Here is a 15,139-nt window from a genome sequence, read left to right as displayed (position 1 = left end):
GTGGGTCGGACCGGGAGGGTCTAAGCTATGGGATCGAGCCAAGTTATAAGCAAAGAGGCAAGGCGGGGCGGGGAGAATGGGCCAGGGCTGGGAGACAAAGACCCAGATGGCGAGGCCGGGACAGGCTGGAGTCCGGCTTCTCGGGGCCAGGATGCCCGCTTTTGCTTTTTCAAAAGTCTCGTGTCCTGTGCTTTTTCCTCTTTGCCCTCGAGGTGTCTTTCTTTATCGACGTGCCCTCTCATCCCCGCTTGCCTATTCCGGGACCTTGCCCGCGCCTTCGGACAGGACAAGACTAAATCATGGCTCCAGAGGTCCCACAAGCCTCCCCCAGAAAGCTGAAATTCCGAAGGTCTGGTCCCCAGGGGCGATGAACATGCCTTCCCTCCCCACCAAACCCCACCCTGCCCCCCGCCCCACCTCCAACCCCGGTCAAGTACTGGACCCTCCCAAGTCTCCCCCTCCCACTGTTCTCACTTTTATGTTCCCGACTCTGGGTCCAAGTGCAAGCAGACAGTGCATTTTGAGGGCGAGAGGAGGAAAGCCCACCAAAGCCTTACGTTGGACTGGACGGGGAGCAGACAGGCTGTCCTTGACACGGAGGTGGGCACAGAGCAGGACTTCAGGGGTCCTGTGTGTAAAAAGAGAGTGGAAATACTTTCCTGGGGTACATGGGACAGGGTCAGTGGACTGGGGTGTTGACCAGACGCGTGGGGAGGAGAGCAGGCCGGCGGCTCTTGAGAGTGCCAACTTCCCACGGGTTGAGCGCTCTGGGAACAGGACTGAGCGGGACCCAACCCTAACCACACGAGCCGCACACTCAGATTGGTGCCATCGGGCGCGCGGCGTCCTTAAGAGCTCCCTGAAACCCCGCCCCCTTCCTGCTCTAGGGGCGTGGTATGGGGCAAGGACCCCGCCACTGAGCTTGCTATTGGCTAAGAGAGCAGGGTTGGCCTTGCGTTCGCCTGAGCAAGGGAGTAGACAGCCCAGCGGCAGCGGAGGAAGCCTATGCGAGCTGGACAGCAGTGGGAGGTGTGTGAAGCTCGCACTGGCCGCAGACCCTCGGGCTCGATCGCCCGGGAGCAAGGACTCGGCGACGCGAGGCTGCCGGGCCACCGGCCGAGGCATCGGAGGCGCAAACTAATGGGACTGGCTCGCTCGGCAGCGTCTCCCCGCTCTTCTAAGTACACTGAGCAGGGCCCGCGTTGAAGTAGAAGCTGTCCGGGGGCGCGTAGCCCGGAGTCCCAGTGTGGCCCGGAGGAACGGAGCCCGTGCCAGGGCGGCCCAGTCGGGAGCCCGGGGACCGAGCTTGTTTTGTGGGGAAACCCCCACTTCTTCCAAGGGACAGCGATCCCGGGACGGTCGAGGCGTCGGGGCGGCCACCGAGACCTCTGCGGGAAGACCCCGTCGGGGAGAGGGCTCGCAGCCCCGAACCGTCTCGGGGAGTCGAGCGGAATCGGGCGGGATCACCCGGGGGCGCAGAGCCCCCGTCGCGCCTCGTGCGGCAGCGGAGTGCCCAGGAGAACGAGCCCTCGGAGGCCGAAGCCCATGCCCGGGTTGGGGGCGGCTGCCCAGTGAGTCCTCCTGGCCGGCCGGGCGGAGAAGAGCGACACCGAAGCCGGCGGGAGGGGAGCACTTCAAAGCCGGCGGCTGCGGAGGATGGGCGCCTGAGCGGCTCCGAGCGCAGCGCGGCAGAGGAAGGCGAGGCGAGCTTTGCTGAGGAGGCGCCAAAGGATCCCGAAGTGCAGCCTGCCCCCAGGAAGATGGCTCGGCCTGGGCAGCGTTGGCTCGGCAAGTGGCTTGTGGCGATGGTCGTGTGGGCGCTGTGCCGGCTCGCCACACCGCTGGCCAAGAACCTGGAGCCCGTATCCTGGAGCTCCCTCAACCCCAAGTGAGTAACTTATCTCCTCTGGACCCTGGGGTGGGAGGCACTCCTTCAGGGTGAGGCCGCACGCCCCGGAGTGCATGTGGGGCGGTCTTTGGAGGAGGAGCGGCGCCTCATTTTGTCTCTGCTTTCTCGAGTGTTTTCTTGCGGGCGGGCGGGCGGGCGGAGCAGGGTGCGGCGGGGTGGGGTAGGGGGACTTGGCTGGGTTGTGACCCCCTGGGCTTCCCAGCCCTTGCCTCCGCACGTCCTGGATCAAGTCGAGATGGTCGCACCAGGCAGAGCTGGGGGGTCCGGGCGCCCGAGAGCGCACCGGAGAGCTGAGTGGAGGCGAGAACGCAGCTTCCTCCGGGGCCCCTGGGAACGTGGTGATTTTCGCCGAGAGCCGCTCCAGGAGTGAGCTTGACTCGGGCGAGGGACAAGGCCAGAACACGGGTTCCTCGTTTGCTTAGCTGTGGAGGGAACACAGAGCGGGACCCGGCGCTTGGGGCGGGTGGCAGCGCCAACATCCCCACTCGGGCTTCTCCCATTTTCATTTTTCTTTCTTCCTTGTTTGCCACCCTGGCTTTTTGCTTTGCTGTCTCTTCTTGCCCCCCGCCCCTCCTTTCTCCCTGCCGGAGCGGTAGAAAGGCGGGCGCTGCTCCCAGGCTCACAAAGGCAGCGGGTGGAGAGGGGCGGAGTGGGAGAGTGGTTGTTGGGTGGTGGGGGTTCGAACCAGCGCCCGTCGGGGGTCCAATGGAGCCGGTAACAGAGCTTCAAGGGCCAGCCAGGGCGGAGAGTGGCGGCCGAGCTGGCGAGGGAGGTGGGTGGGGAAGGAGCGATTTCTGCCCAGGCAGGTCCCCTTGGCCCCCGAATCTGTCCCCTAGATTGGGGAGCTGTGCTTAGCTTTTCCCAAGGGGTTGGGGTGGGGGGTGGGCAGCTATATAAAGGACATCCTTTCTTTTCTTTCTTCTCCTTTCCCTGCACAACTACCCCACCACCACCACACACACAACCCCTCCAAACAACACGCACACCTTTCAGGGCGGTGGCTCAGTGGTTTCTGGGCTTTTAGTGGGAAGTCGCTGGGGCTGTTGTAGTGACCTCTGGACCTTCTTCTCTTTTGGCATCCAGGACTCAGGTTGGAACCCAGGGTCAAAATTGCTCTTTCTCTCAGTTTTCTGGAGGTCCCAGCAATGTGCGAACAACCCCACTTAGCAGGAAACTGGGGAGCTTTGACCTGCCCCATCCGTGATCACTGATTCCTGTATCTCAAATTTCTTCCTGTCCACTCTTGCTGCGCCCCTGCCCCTGGTAACTTCCCAGGCTCCTGCCTACCTTGGCCTCTTGGGTCCCAGGGACTTTTGATCTCTCAGCCCTGGAGTGGGAGAAGGCAGCTTTAGTTTTCTTCTCCTCGATTAAGGTAGAGTCCTATTACTGGTTGGTGGGATGGCTAAACCAGGGTCGGGGTGGAGGGCTCTGCCTGGGTACAAGGAAAGGGATTGGCAAGAATTTCTTTCCTACCCAGAAGCCAAATGGGGTACAACGCTCTCCTAGCAGCAGGGGCTCAAAATGTTCTGGGAGCCCTGGGCTACTTGAGCCCGGGGAGAAGGTTGTGAAGTGTTCAGTTTCCCCGGTAAGGGTGGAGGCTGGAAATGCTCTCTCTTGAGCCAGGAGAGTTGAAATCCGCCTGGGGTAGCCCATCACAGGGGCTCATGGGAGTGACCTAATTGCTCTCTCGGGTCTCTAACCAGAGATAGCATGCAGCTCCACAGCTGGAAAGGAGCCCTCCTGCAGAGTTGGGGGTGCTGGAAGAAACACGATCTGTCTGTGCTCCCCCACCCTGTTTGTGCTCAGAGCCTTTAGTGCTCTGGACTGGTTCACAGGCTTTGGGGGGTGGTCTCCTCTCTGACCCCCCTCCCCATCCACCTCAAGCTGAGGGCAGGCATTGTGGGGTGGGGATGGGGGGTGGCTGAAGACTCTCTAGAACCTGTCCGAATTCCATTCTGTAATTGGGTAGATCCTGGGAAGGGTGAGGGACTGATCCTGGTGCACCCCCCTTCCATCCAGGCTCAGGGGTCTGGAATGCAGCCACTGTCTGCATGTATTGGCTCCGGGTGATGGGGGCCAGAGGACAGGAAGGAGGCACTGCCCTCAGCTCTCCTAGAGCTCTGGGGGCTGCTTCTGCCACCGCGCCCAACCCTCAGGCTGCCACAGCCTTTCAAATAAACAGTCCCTCTCTGTCTCCCTCCCTCTCTGCCTCTTGCCCGAGTTCTCCTCTCAGGCCCGTGTCGGTTTGCCCTCTCACACCCTCCGTGAGCAGCGCTCACCTCCCCTCTCCAGCTAGGCTCGCCTGTTCTGCCTCGCTCTCACACTCCCTCTCACTCTTAGTCACTCTCTGCCTCTTTTTCTCAAGTCCTTTTGTTTCTCGCACATGCCCGTGCTCTCTCTCTCAGGCTCATTTTCTCTCTTCCCTCCCCTCTTCCTCTCCCGGCTTTTGGTCTCTCTCCTTAGCCCTGTCAGAAGCTGGCAACCCCCCTCCCAAAAAAGAAAATCTCCCAGTGCCTATAAACCCTGCTTAATTGCTTCCTCCTTGGGAAAAAAAATCAAAATAAAGAAGTGGTGGGGTTGGGGGTCTGCTTCCAGGTTCCAAGGTGCTTGCGGCCTGGCCCCAGCCCTGACTGAGAGGGGAAGCTGGAAGGGCTGGCCCAAGACTCCCAAGTCTCTTTCCCAAATTGGTGCTGGAGCCTTCTGGGGTGCTAGTCCCTGAGTGGCAGGAGCTTCTGCCTCCTTGGCCCCTCCTGTCAGATTTGCCCCATGAGAGCAAGGTGGGGGGATGGGTTTGGTCCTGCTAGAGTTTTTTTATTTTAGGAACCTCTGTGTGTGTGTGTGTGTGTGTGTGTGTGTCTGAGTTGGGGGGCTGTTATCTAAATGGTCGTAGAAGACCCCTCCCGCAGCCTCTTCCCCTGGGAGCTTGGGGCAGCCGGCAGGCCTCACACTTGAGTCCTCAGCCAAGTCCAGCTGCTGCAGTTCAGTCTCTCAGTCCCGTCCTGACCCCTTCCTGCCCCCCACTCAGGTTCCCCCACCTCCAGGGAGTCAGAATATGCCTGAGATCACATTACAAACGTTCCCTACAAGGGGGTGGGGGTGGGGGGGTTTGGCCTGGCATCCGGGACCCTTGACTCCAGCATGGGTGGGGGCAGCTGCAGACCCCAACCCATGCTTGCCTGCTCCAAGCCAAAGTGTTGGCCCCAGCCCCACACAGCTGTTCCAGCTCACAGTCCTGGGGAGGCCAGCTCAGGGGGCCCTTTTCCGGGGTGGTTAGGGACCTGACCTCTTCTACTCTGTGGCTGATTGGCCACAGGTGAGGGCCTGAGAGTGATGGGAATCCAGCAGCTCCTAAAGTCCCCTGTTCCCCTGCCTCCCCACTCCCACACAGAGCAGCCAGGCAAGGGCAAGAAGGACCTGTGAGGCTGGGGTAGGGACTGAATCAAGGGTTCCCTTTCTTCTCTTGGGCTCTCTGTTGTCTCATCCGCCCAGGTGAATGGGGATGGGTGGGCCCTGGATACTATGGTGCATCACTGTTTTCTGGGGTTAGGGACTAAAGGAGAGAGAGTGGGCCAGCCAGGAGGCTGCTAGTTGCCATGGGAACACCAGGTTTGGGGGAGATTCCACTTTGTGATTATTAGAGGAGCTGAGATACAGGGGTGCTCACCAGCCACATTCTGGGTTCCTTGCCCCGCAGACCATAGCAGCCCCTCTTGGGTGTGTTTCGCGGTCATTGTTTTGGGTCAGGGTGCTAGCAGCCAGGAATGTAAGCTCCTTCAGCTTTTTACTTCTAAATAATGCTGTGTTTGGCATGCTAACTAATAGGCAGGCGGCACCTTGCTACTTACAATGCACTCTCATATATGATCTCATCGGATGCTCCCAACAGCCCTGGGAAGTAGGTATTGGCCCCATTTTCCAGATAAGAAGGCATATGCCCGGACAAGGGAAGTGACTTATCTCAGGCCAGTCAATGACTTGCCTATGGAGGCAGAGCTGTGTTGTGTGCCACTCATTCCTGCTGCCTTGAAATGTAGGAGAGACAGGAATTCAAGGTGGGGTTTGGGAAGAGGCCCTGGCTCCCTGCCCCTGAGTTCCCCTCTTACCTCGCAGGTGTGCAAGCATCTGTCCTTGTGACTCAGGCCCTGTCTGTGTGGGGCGAGCTGTGCTCCAACTTCCTCATTTGACTTTGCTAGGCCTACCTCCCAGCGCTGACTGCTTGGGTGACCTGAACTAAAGGCAGCCAACTCACTGCCTGGCACACTCCCTGCAGAGATCTGAGTGGCACCTTTGGTTCCTCTCTGAGCCAAGAATCTCTCTTCTCAGGGACCCCACAGAAAGCAGACGTCGACATCGTGGAGGGGGGTGTTAAATTCATAATGGACACTAGCTTTAGCCAGGTGGGGCAGAGGGAAGGGCATAGTTCACTGTAGGTGGGGAGGGTGACTTCCTCCAGGACTCTCCTGGCTTCCCTGCCTCCGACAGAGCTATGTGTGCCAGGACCCAGCTGCTGTTCCTGCCCACCCACGCCTGGGCGGGCACTGCTGGGACACGCCAGGCCTGCTCCTGCCAGCCTCGGGGGCTGGGTGGAGCTGGGGGAGTTAAAGAGGAGCCTTTAATTTGGGGGCTCCCCACCCTAGCTGGGATGAGAACAGACTTGAGCTCTGGCTTGGGGTCTGTCCTCCACTGGTCTTGCCACCCTGGCGGGTACAGGTGCAGTGGTGGTGGGGTCACTGAATCGAGGTTGAGGCTAGAGTCTTCTACCGGACTTGGACTTGCATGGCCTAGAACCAGGCTCCCCCTTTGGCCATTCTCTGACCACAAGTTGCTAGATCCTGAGAGCAGGGTGACAGGGAAAGAAGTATAGAGCTGGTGGGATGTGGGCAGCTTTCTGGGCAAGACCCTCCTAGCTGCAAGCTCTCCCTGCGCCCTGTAAATTGTATTCACATGGGTGGAGAAGGGCTTATCTGGAGAAAACAAGGAGGGGGCTGTTGGTTACTTGGTTTCTGGCCAGTCCAGGGCCTGGAGGCTACTGTCCCCAGCCCCTTCAGGTTTTTCATATCCCAGGATTCTTTGTGGCAGTGATGGCATGGTGGTGTTTCTAAGCTAGGTAGAAAGGCTGAAGGTAGAACTTGAGCTAAGTGGAGGGCAAGAGCTGGAATAACTTAGGCCGCCTCCCCCAAGTCCTTTTACTCCCTGGGGTGGCGCCCTGGGGTCCCAGGGCTATCAGAGGATGGAGAGCGAAGGCCTCAGGGGTTACCATGGTGACCTGCTTCAGGCTTCCTGCTGAGCCATGTCAATCCCTTTAGTTTTCAGAAAGGGCTTTGTCTGGGGGTGGCCCCAGGCAGGAAAGCTTGGCTTGGTCATGGGGTAGGGGGAAGTAAGGTGGGGGGTAAAGATTTTCACTTGGGGACATCTCTTCCTTCTCTTCCCTTATTCCTACTCCTAATCTGGTAAGAGGGGAGAACTGTAGGGTCCCCCTTCAAAGTATGACTAGTGTTCTACCTAGCTTTGGGCTTCATTGTCACTAGCTACACACCCATCCCTTATGGTCCCTTACCACTCTCTTGAGCTTCTGACATGTCAAGATGAGGTTTGCCCAGTGGTAGGGAAGATGCTAAGAAGGTTACCAGTATGGGGGATCAGGGTCAGGGAAGGCGGGTCTCATCAGGCTCCGCTCCCTTCTGCACTTTAGGGGAAGGTGAGTTTCCCTCTGCCAGCTGCTATGCAAATGAACTAATGAATATTTATGAAGTCTGTTCACTGAGGTTGAAGAGACTCTGAGGGGTTTTGGGGGCAATAGTTCTCTCTTCTCCCCCCTCCTCCATCATGTAGACATCTGTTTCCTCAATGCCTCTGGCTTCAAGGTAGAACCCCAATTAGCTAGAAGCCCTGTTCCAGGGCTCTGGAACCTGGGTGGCAATGGGAGACTGCACTTGGGGTAGACAGGACTCCCTGGTGAGTAAGCCAGAACCGAGTGGTTAGAAAGCTGAGCTGGCCTGTCTCCCTTTCCGTGCCCTCTCTGTGGCTGCATATATATGTGTTGTTGAGACACAACAGTATAACGATTCAGGCAATGTTTTAGGACCTCTTAGACCCATTGGGTTACTGTCCTAGGTAGGTTTAGACCCCTCTTTTCAATGGAAACGTTCATCTGATCACTCATTCCCTCACATCAAGGACCTGGACTCCAAGCTTCCTGCTAGCTCTAAGATGTGAGCAGTTGTCTAATCCTGCCATCTGGATGGAACCATTGTGGGCACTGGAAAGGGAAAAAATGCCTGAAGAATTCTAGAGGCTTTGGGGAAACTTGTTGGCTTTGTATGGTGCATGGGACAGGGGTGTTCCATCTGAAATGTTTATCCAGGCTTCCATCCCATGCCTACTTCCTTTCTGGGTCCTCTGTAGTTAGGTACCAGTGGGGAGGCCATCTCATTCTGGCTGTTACCCTCCTGCACATCAAGATGGCAGCTCCCAATTTGGTGGAGCCTCACTCGACATGGAGGAAAGGCTGCTTTTCTTCATCCACTTCATCCATGTGGTCAGTTTCCCTCTTTGCCTAGTTGGGTATCATTTTCCTTCCTCAGATGAGGACACAGGTTTGGCATTGCAAAGGCATTTGCCCAGAGCTCCCAGTAGGCCCGTATTGCTTGTTGTCCCTTTGGTGTAAGGGGCCCTCAGGAAATGGAACCACTCTTTTCTCAGATGATTGTGGTAGCCTGTGAACTGGTGCATGACACTGTCAGCTTCATTCTCTTTAAGCACTGCCTGAAGCCTTCCATTGTCCTTCCAGCTCCGAGAGCCTCTCTCCAATGGGATGAAACCCACCCTGCTTGCTGTGACACTTGAGGCCTTTCAGTTTGGCCCCAGGTGAACTTTTCCACCTCTTCTTCTGTTTCTCTCTCCTCACTCCCAGCCAAGCTGGACCAATCACTGGCCCGAGCTTTGTGTCCTAGCCACTGCCGTCTACTCTCGCAGTGTGTTGACTTCTTATTCCTCACCCAGGACTCACTTTCATCCTGCCTTTCCTGTAGATCCATCTCTGACCATCCTGACCAGATGAGCTATCTCCTTCCTCTCCCTGCCTCCAGCCTTTGCTGCTTGAATCATCATCCTCACACATACCTACAGATAGCCTGGTGTTGTCTGTCACTCGAGTGTGGGTTATTTACTTTTCCGACCCAAACTGGACAGTAAAGTCCTTGATAATGGAGCCATATCTTCTCTTCTTGTTTCCCCTCCAAAATATGAGAGTGAGCTCATAGGTACTTAGTCTTAGTATCTGACCTCCTGCCTCTTGGGAGACTGCTTCTAAGAGGCAGTCAAACACGTTGAGCCCCTATTGTGTGCTAGGTGTTCTCCATGTGCTGCCTCGTCTTCCCACCACAGTATTGGAAGGTAGGGGCTCTTGCCACCCCCACTTTACAAGAGAAGAAACTGAAGCTCAGATTGGGCATTGGAGGTCACATATTTAGTAAGGGCTTAGCTTGGGAATCTGATTCTAAAGTCTGTGTTCTTTCTCCTACATGGTTCTGCCTTGCTCTCAGCACCAGCCCATCCAGGCTCAGAAATGGCCAACAAAGCACCATTTTCTTTCTGTGTGCTTAGGCAAGGACAGAGTCCTATGGATAGGTGGTCCTGGGCAGCTGACCCTCCCTGCTGTCCCCCAGTGCCTGGCCTTCTGGATTAGAATATGAACCTGGCTCAAAAGGCATTTGTCCATCTCCTCTCAGGAGCTGGAGTAGGAGCAACACAGAGGTGAGGGGTTAGGATACAGATGAGTGGGGTTACTGAGGCCCTATCTCCTATGATCTGTTGTCTCTGGTTGAGCCCCTTCTCCTCTCCTCTGTTCTTTTTAGGAATGAGAAGAATCAAGTTTAGGGGTTCAGCCTCTTCCATTTTGAGGGTGGGACGAATTGCCAGTAGGACAATGGGCGGTGGAAGTGAGCAGAGCTGCACCTGGCCAGAGACTGTGGCCATCATCTCTTTGCTCCAGGCAATGCCTGTTCCTATCTTTCCATCATGCCCAAGATTAGTAAGGATGGGGGAGAGGACATGGGTCCCAGACAGATTGAGCTCCCCCAGCCTTTGGCTGGGAGCTGCGGGGGGGTGCTGACTAAGACATGTGTGGGCTTGCTGTGTGTGTATATGTGTGTGTGTGTGTGCGCGCGCGCATGCGTATGGGTATAGGAGAGGCAGTAGCAGCGGTCATGAAGGAATGTTTGTTGGGGGTGGGGGTATTTAAGACTGCCACCTCCAGGTAGCATGGGCCTGACACCTTGGTACCCAGCCCATTGGCCACGTCAGCCCCCTGTGGAAATGCCACATTAGGACAAAGGGCTCCCCCAGCCAGGCAGTGCTCCACCCTGCCGAGCAGTCAGAGCCTGGCAGCCTTGCCCATGGGCCACCCCTTCCACACCCTCCTGGTAGTGTGGTTCTCTTTCCCCACCCCCAGCCTGAGGATGGAGGAAGGGCAGAAGGCTTGCTCTTGCCGTCTCCACCCAGTAGGCCCAGCCTGGTTCTTGTCCACTTCCCTGGTTCTGGAATGGCCTGGGGCCACCCCCAACCCTGAGGCTGACCGTCTTCTTCCTTCTGGGCAGGTTCCTGAGTGGGAAGGGCTTGGTGATCTATCCGAAAATTGGAGACAAGCTGGACATCATCTGCCCCCGAGCAGAAGCAGGGCGGCCCTATGAGTACTACAAGCTGTACCTGGTGCGGCGTGAGCAGGCGGATACCTGTAGCACGGTGCTCGATCCCAACGTGTTGGTCACCTGCAATAGGCCAGAGCAGGAAATACGCTTTACCATCAAGTTCCAGGAGTTCAGCCCCAACTACATGGGTCTGGAGTTCAAGAAGCACCATGATTACTACATTACCTGTGAGTCCCGCCCATCCCATCCTCTGGCTCTCTCCCTGGGCTTAACTCTTTCCTCTCCTGTAGTAGTGGGAGCTTCTAAGTGGTACAATGCTATTGCATGTAGTTAAGGCCCTGCCGGATCTGAAACCCTTTGAAGACTGGCATGTTCTCCTCCTAGCCTGGCCTTGGAATTCTGGCCCCAACATTTACCAAGTTCACCTTGGCTCCAGGGGTTGGGCAGGAGAGGTCTCCAATTCATGTTGCTTCTCTCTTATTTTCTTTGCCCACCTAAGTTCTTATATTGGGAATAGTAGCATTTGCTGGGCCCTTTGGGATCAGCCAGCTATTCAGCCTTTTTCTTCAGGGGAAACCAAGGCCCCAAAAGGTGGAGGGGCTTCTTGCCTTAGATCACACAGTGAGTTAGAGATAGGGTCAGGACTCCAACCCAGTTCTCCTGATTCCTACTCCAGAATTCCTTTCAGTCTATGTAGAAGCCCCCATTATGATCCCAGTGAAAAGGCAGACCTTACTGAGGGACTATGGCCTGCTTGTGATAGGGGAGCAGTGCCCCCGGGGGTGGGGCTTGTTCTTGGCCTGGGCTGGACTAGGCCACTCTGTTCCTAGTGGGAGGGAAGAAAATGAAAAGGTTCACTGGTAGATGGGAGCCGCTTGCTTCTCCCAACTGCAGTTTATCTCCCTGTTGGCTGAGGCAGAATGGGAGTTTCTGGGTAATGCTGGTAGACCTTTCTCTCCTCCTGACTTCTCTGACTTCTCTGGCCTCTTCCTGCAGCAACATCCAATGGAAGCCTGGAGGGGCTGGAAAACCGGGAGGGGGGTGTGTGCCGCACACGCACCATGAAGATCGTCATGAAGGTTGGCCAAGGTGAGTGCCTAGTCTGAGGGTCCCCTCACCCCACCCCGTTTGACCTTTGGAACAGATGTTCCTGGCTGGGTGCATGTGTATTAGGAGTAGGGGGCATAGGGTTACAGTATCCAGGCCATTCTTGGCCAACCCTTGATGACTGAGGGCACCTATGCTGGCCGGGTCCCTCCCTCTCACCTGTTCTCTCTCCATTCTTAGATCCTAATGCTGTGACGCCTGAGCAGCTGACTACCAGCAGGCCCAGCAAGGAGGCAGACAATACTGTCAAGATGGCCACACAGGCCCCTGGTAGTCGGGGCTCCCTGGGTGACTCTTATGGCAAGCATGGTAAGTGTATATGTATTTCCCAGAGGTCAGGAGCCATTGCTCTGTCACCTTGTTAGGCCCTGTCTCTGAAGAAATGCAAGCTGGACCTGGCCTGAAATCTGCTATGTGTCCCTGGGACCCCTGGCTGACTGTTCCTCCCCACTTCCCTTCCTCAGAGACTGTGAACCAGGAAGAGAAGAGTGGCCCAGGTGCAAGTGGGGGCAGCAGCGGGGACCCTGATGGCTTCTTCAACTCCAAGGTGGCATTGTTTGCGGCTGTCGGTGCTGGTTGCGTCATCTTCCTGCTCATCATCATCTTCCTGACGGTCCTACTACTGAAGCTACGCAAGCGGCACCGCAAGCACACACAGCAGCGGGCGGCTGCCCTCTCGCTCAGTACCCTGGCTAGTCCCAAGGGGGGCAGTGGCACAGCGGGCACCGAGCCCAGCGACATCATCATTCCCTTACGGACTACAGAGAACAACTACTGCCCCCACTATGAGAAGGTGAGTGGGGACTACGGGCACCCCGTCTACATCGTCCAGGAGATGCCGCCCCAGAGCCCGGCGAACATCTACTACAAGGTCTGAGTGCCCAGCACGGCCTCAGGCCCCTGAGGGACAGTCGGCCTGGACCGGACCTCTCCTTTCGCCCCCACACCCCCTCCCTTCGCCAGTTGTGCCCACCTTTGTATTTAGTTTTGTAGTTTCTTGGCTTTTATAATCCCCCTTTTTCCCTGCCCCCTGGGCTTCGGAGGGGGGTGCTTGTGCCCCTAACCCCCATGCTCTTGTGCCTTCCCCCTCTGGCCAGGCCTCTGGGCTCCGTGGGGGCGCCCCTTCTTGGAGGGCAGGGCTGGACGCTGATGGACAGCAGGCAGGGAGGCAGTCCCCTGGCCCTGCCCCTCCCTCGCCCCCCTTGCCACCTTCCCAGGACTGCTTGTCCGCTATCATCACTGTTTTTAATGCTTTTGTGTTCATTTTTTAGCTGTCAACTCATTTTCATCTGTTTTTTGAAGAAAAATGGAAAAATGTAAAAGGCAGCCCCTCCCCAGGCTTTGTGAGCCTGGCCTGAGCCAGTATAAGAGGGCCTGGGGCACGATGTGGTCAGCCAGGAAGCATACGATGCCATTTCTTTTATAGACTCCTCGGTATTTCTGGTAGGGTAAGGGGCAGGCCAGGGCTGTTCCTGCCCATGATGGAAGAGGAAAGTGCTACTGGGCAAGGTGTCCCACCCTCCCCTCCTGACCCTCCTTCTACGAGGCTTATCCTGGCAATGGGGTAGTCACTGCCACCCTTCCACCAAAAAAAAAAAAAAAAAAGAAATCCCTTCCTTGTGGGATTCTTGGGCATCTCCTGCCTCCCTCACTCTCACGGTAATTAATGTCTTAATTGGCTGTTGCCTGGGGAACAGGAGAGCTGCTGCAGGCAGATGACCTCATGGGGGGTGGAGGGAGGTGAGGTGCCCAGGTGGCTATTTGCCCTGCAGAGCTGGGAGTTTTCCCCCCCACCCCCCGCCCTGTTCTCTCCTTACCTTTGGCATCCTTTGGCCTGGTGGGGAAACAGAGGCCCAGGGTGGAGACCTAAGCGGGTATAAGACCAGGTAGCCTGCCCCTTTTCTGGGCCCTGGCACAGGTGGGTAACCCCCACCCAACCCAGCTCCTGCTGCTGTCCCAGTCTTGGGCTGGGGCCTGGAAAGAGGAAGAGGCTGCCTGGGGCTGGGCCAGCCCGCTGTGCACTTTGACCCCAGTTCCTTGCCAGCACGGCTGCTAACAGACTGCCACTTGAGTGCGCCTTGCAGGCACTCCCAGAGCAGCCATGGAAGGAGCTGGGCCTCACACCATCCACCTCCACACTGCCTCCTGGCCAGCTGCCCACCCCAGTGCCAGGTGGGAGAGGGAGCAGAACAGCCAGCCCCTTCCAGGTGGCAGTCGGAAGGGTTTTTGTTTTTGTTTCTGTTGCCATTTGTGTAAATACTAGTCTTTTTGGAAAAAAATAATGTAAAGATGTTTTGTATAAACTCTGAATTATTTTCTTGTTGCTTTTTTCTTAGAAAAAAAATGAGAACTAAAAAAAAAAAAAAAAAAAATTAACCACATGGAGAAATGGGTATAAAATGGTGTCATGATGTTGGGAAATGGAGAGTGAGAGTCGTGTGTGTGTGTGTCTGTGTGTGTGTGTGTGTGTGTGTGTGTGTGGTGGGGATATGTGCATGTGTGCGCTTTCCTGTGCCCAAACCACTGGTGACTGGGGCAGGTATGGGAAGAGAGTGGCTATCCTAGTGGAGCAAGATGTTTTAATGCCCTGTGCCCCTCCTGCCACTCCCCTCACCCCACGTTTTTCTGCTCTCTTGTTCTGCCGTCATGGAGCCTGAGACCATTTCCCCCGTTCATCCTGTCATCTCTGTGGCATAGGCCATGGGCATCTGCCCAGTCTGGCACAGGCCCAGTTAGAGATGGTTGATGGAGGAGGGGATGTTCCCATGGGGACCTGGGTGTGTCCACAAGTACTGCCACCACCTAGCTGGGGCTAGATCTGGGACCTGCTGGCAGGCCCAGCCCTGCCCTGCCTCGGGACGCCTGGAGGTGGATAGAAATAACTTCCCAAGATCTGAGCTTCAGCTGCGGCCTACTGGGTATTGGGCCTGCTTCAGGCTGCCCAGTTCACCTCTCAGCCAGAAGAATCTTGCTTCTGAGCTGGGCCACACCACAGCTACCACCATGGCATAGTTGGGGGTTTCTGGCTGGCAGTCGATACCCTCAAACTGGAGCAGCCTTGGGCACCCGGTCTACCTCCCACAGGCTGATGAGTAACCTGCTCAAGTCAAAGAGTGTGGTGAGGGCCCTGAAGAGGGTTTGGCCTCCATCCCACAGTGGAGAGGCAGACTGGCAGGGCCTGGAGCCTTCCTGCTCCAGCCTGGAGCAGCCTGCTGGTCTTGTGGGGGGACTCCCTATGGAGACGGCTAAGACAGATGTCAGGGGAAGAGGACAAGTGAGATCCAGCAGCTAAAAATGGGGAAGAAGGCAGCAGAGGAAAGAGGAGGAAGAAGGAGAGAGAGAGTGATCCAGAGCAGGAAGCCCCAGAGAACTAGCCAAGGAGCCACCCGGGCTATGAGGGAAGTGGGGAGCTGGCGGAGAAGGAAGGGGGCGGAGAGCCACAGGGTCTGTGGGCGGAGGGAAGGAAGGTTGGGCT

At 56.7% G+C, this 15,139-nt stretch overlaps 1 protein-coding gene across 1 annotated transcript; it reads left to right on the top strand.

Moving 5' to 3' along the window:
• Window positions 1-967: 967 nt before the first annotated feature.
• Window positions 968-13,979, top strand: EFNB1 (ephrin B1). Its single transcript, XM_007991957.3, has 5 exons — window positions 968-1,888; window positions 10,507-10,784; window positions 11,554-11,646; window positions 11,845-11,973; window positions 12,129-13,979. Exons 1-5 carry the CDS (start codon window positions 1,761-1,763, stop codon window positions 12,539-12,541), a joined length of 1,041 nt encoding a protein of 346 aa, XP_007990148.1. The 5' UTR covers window positions 968-1,760; the 3' UTR covers window positions 12,542-13,979.
• Window positions 13,980-15,139: the final 1,160 nt, after the last annotated feature.

Source organism: Chlorocebus sabaeus, chromosome X (genome assembly GCF_047675955.1).
Source record: "Chlorocebus sabaeus isolate Y175 chromosome X, mChlSab1.0.hap1, whole genome shotgun sequence".
Lineage (NCBI taxonomy): Eukaryota > Metazoa > Chordata > Mammalia > Primates > Cercopithecidae > Chlorocebus > Chlorocebus sabaeus.
This window is presented reverse-complemented; position numbering and strand designations above follow the sequence as displayed.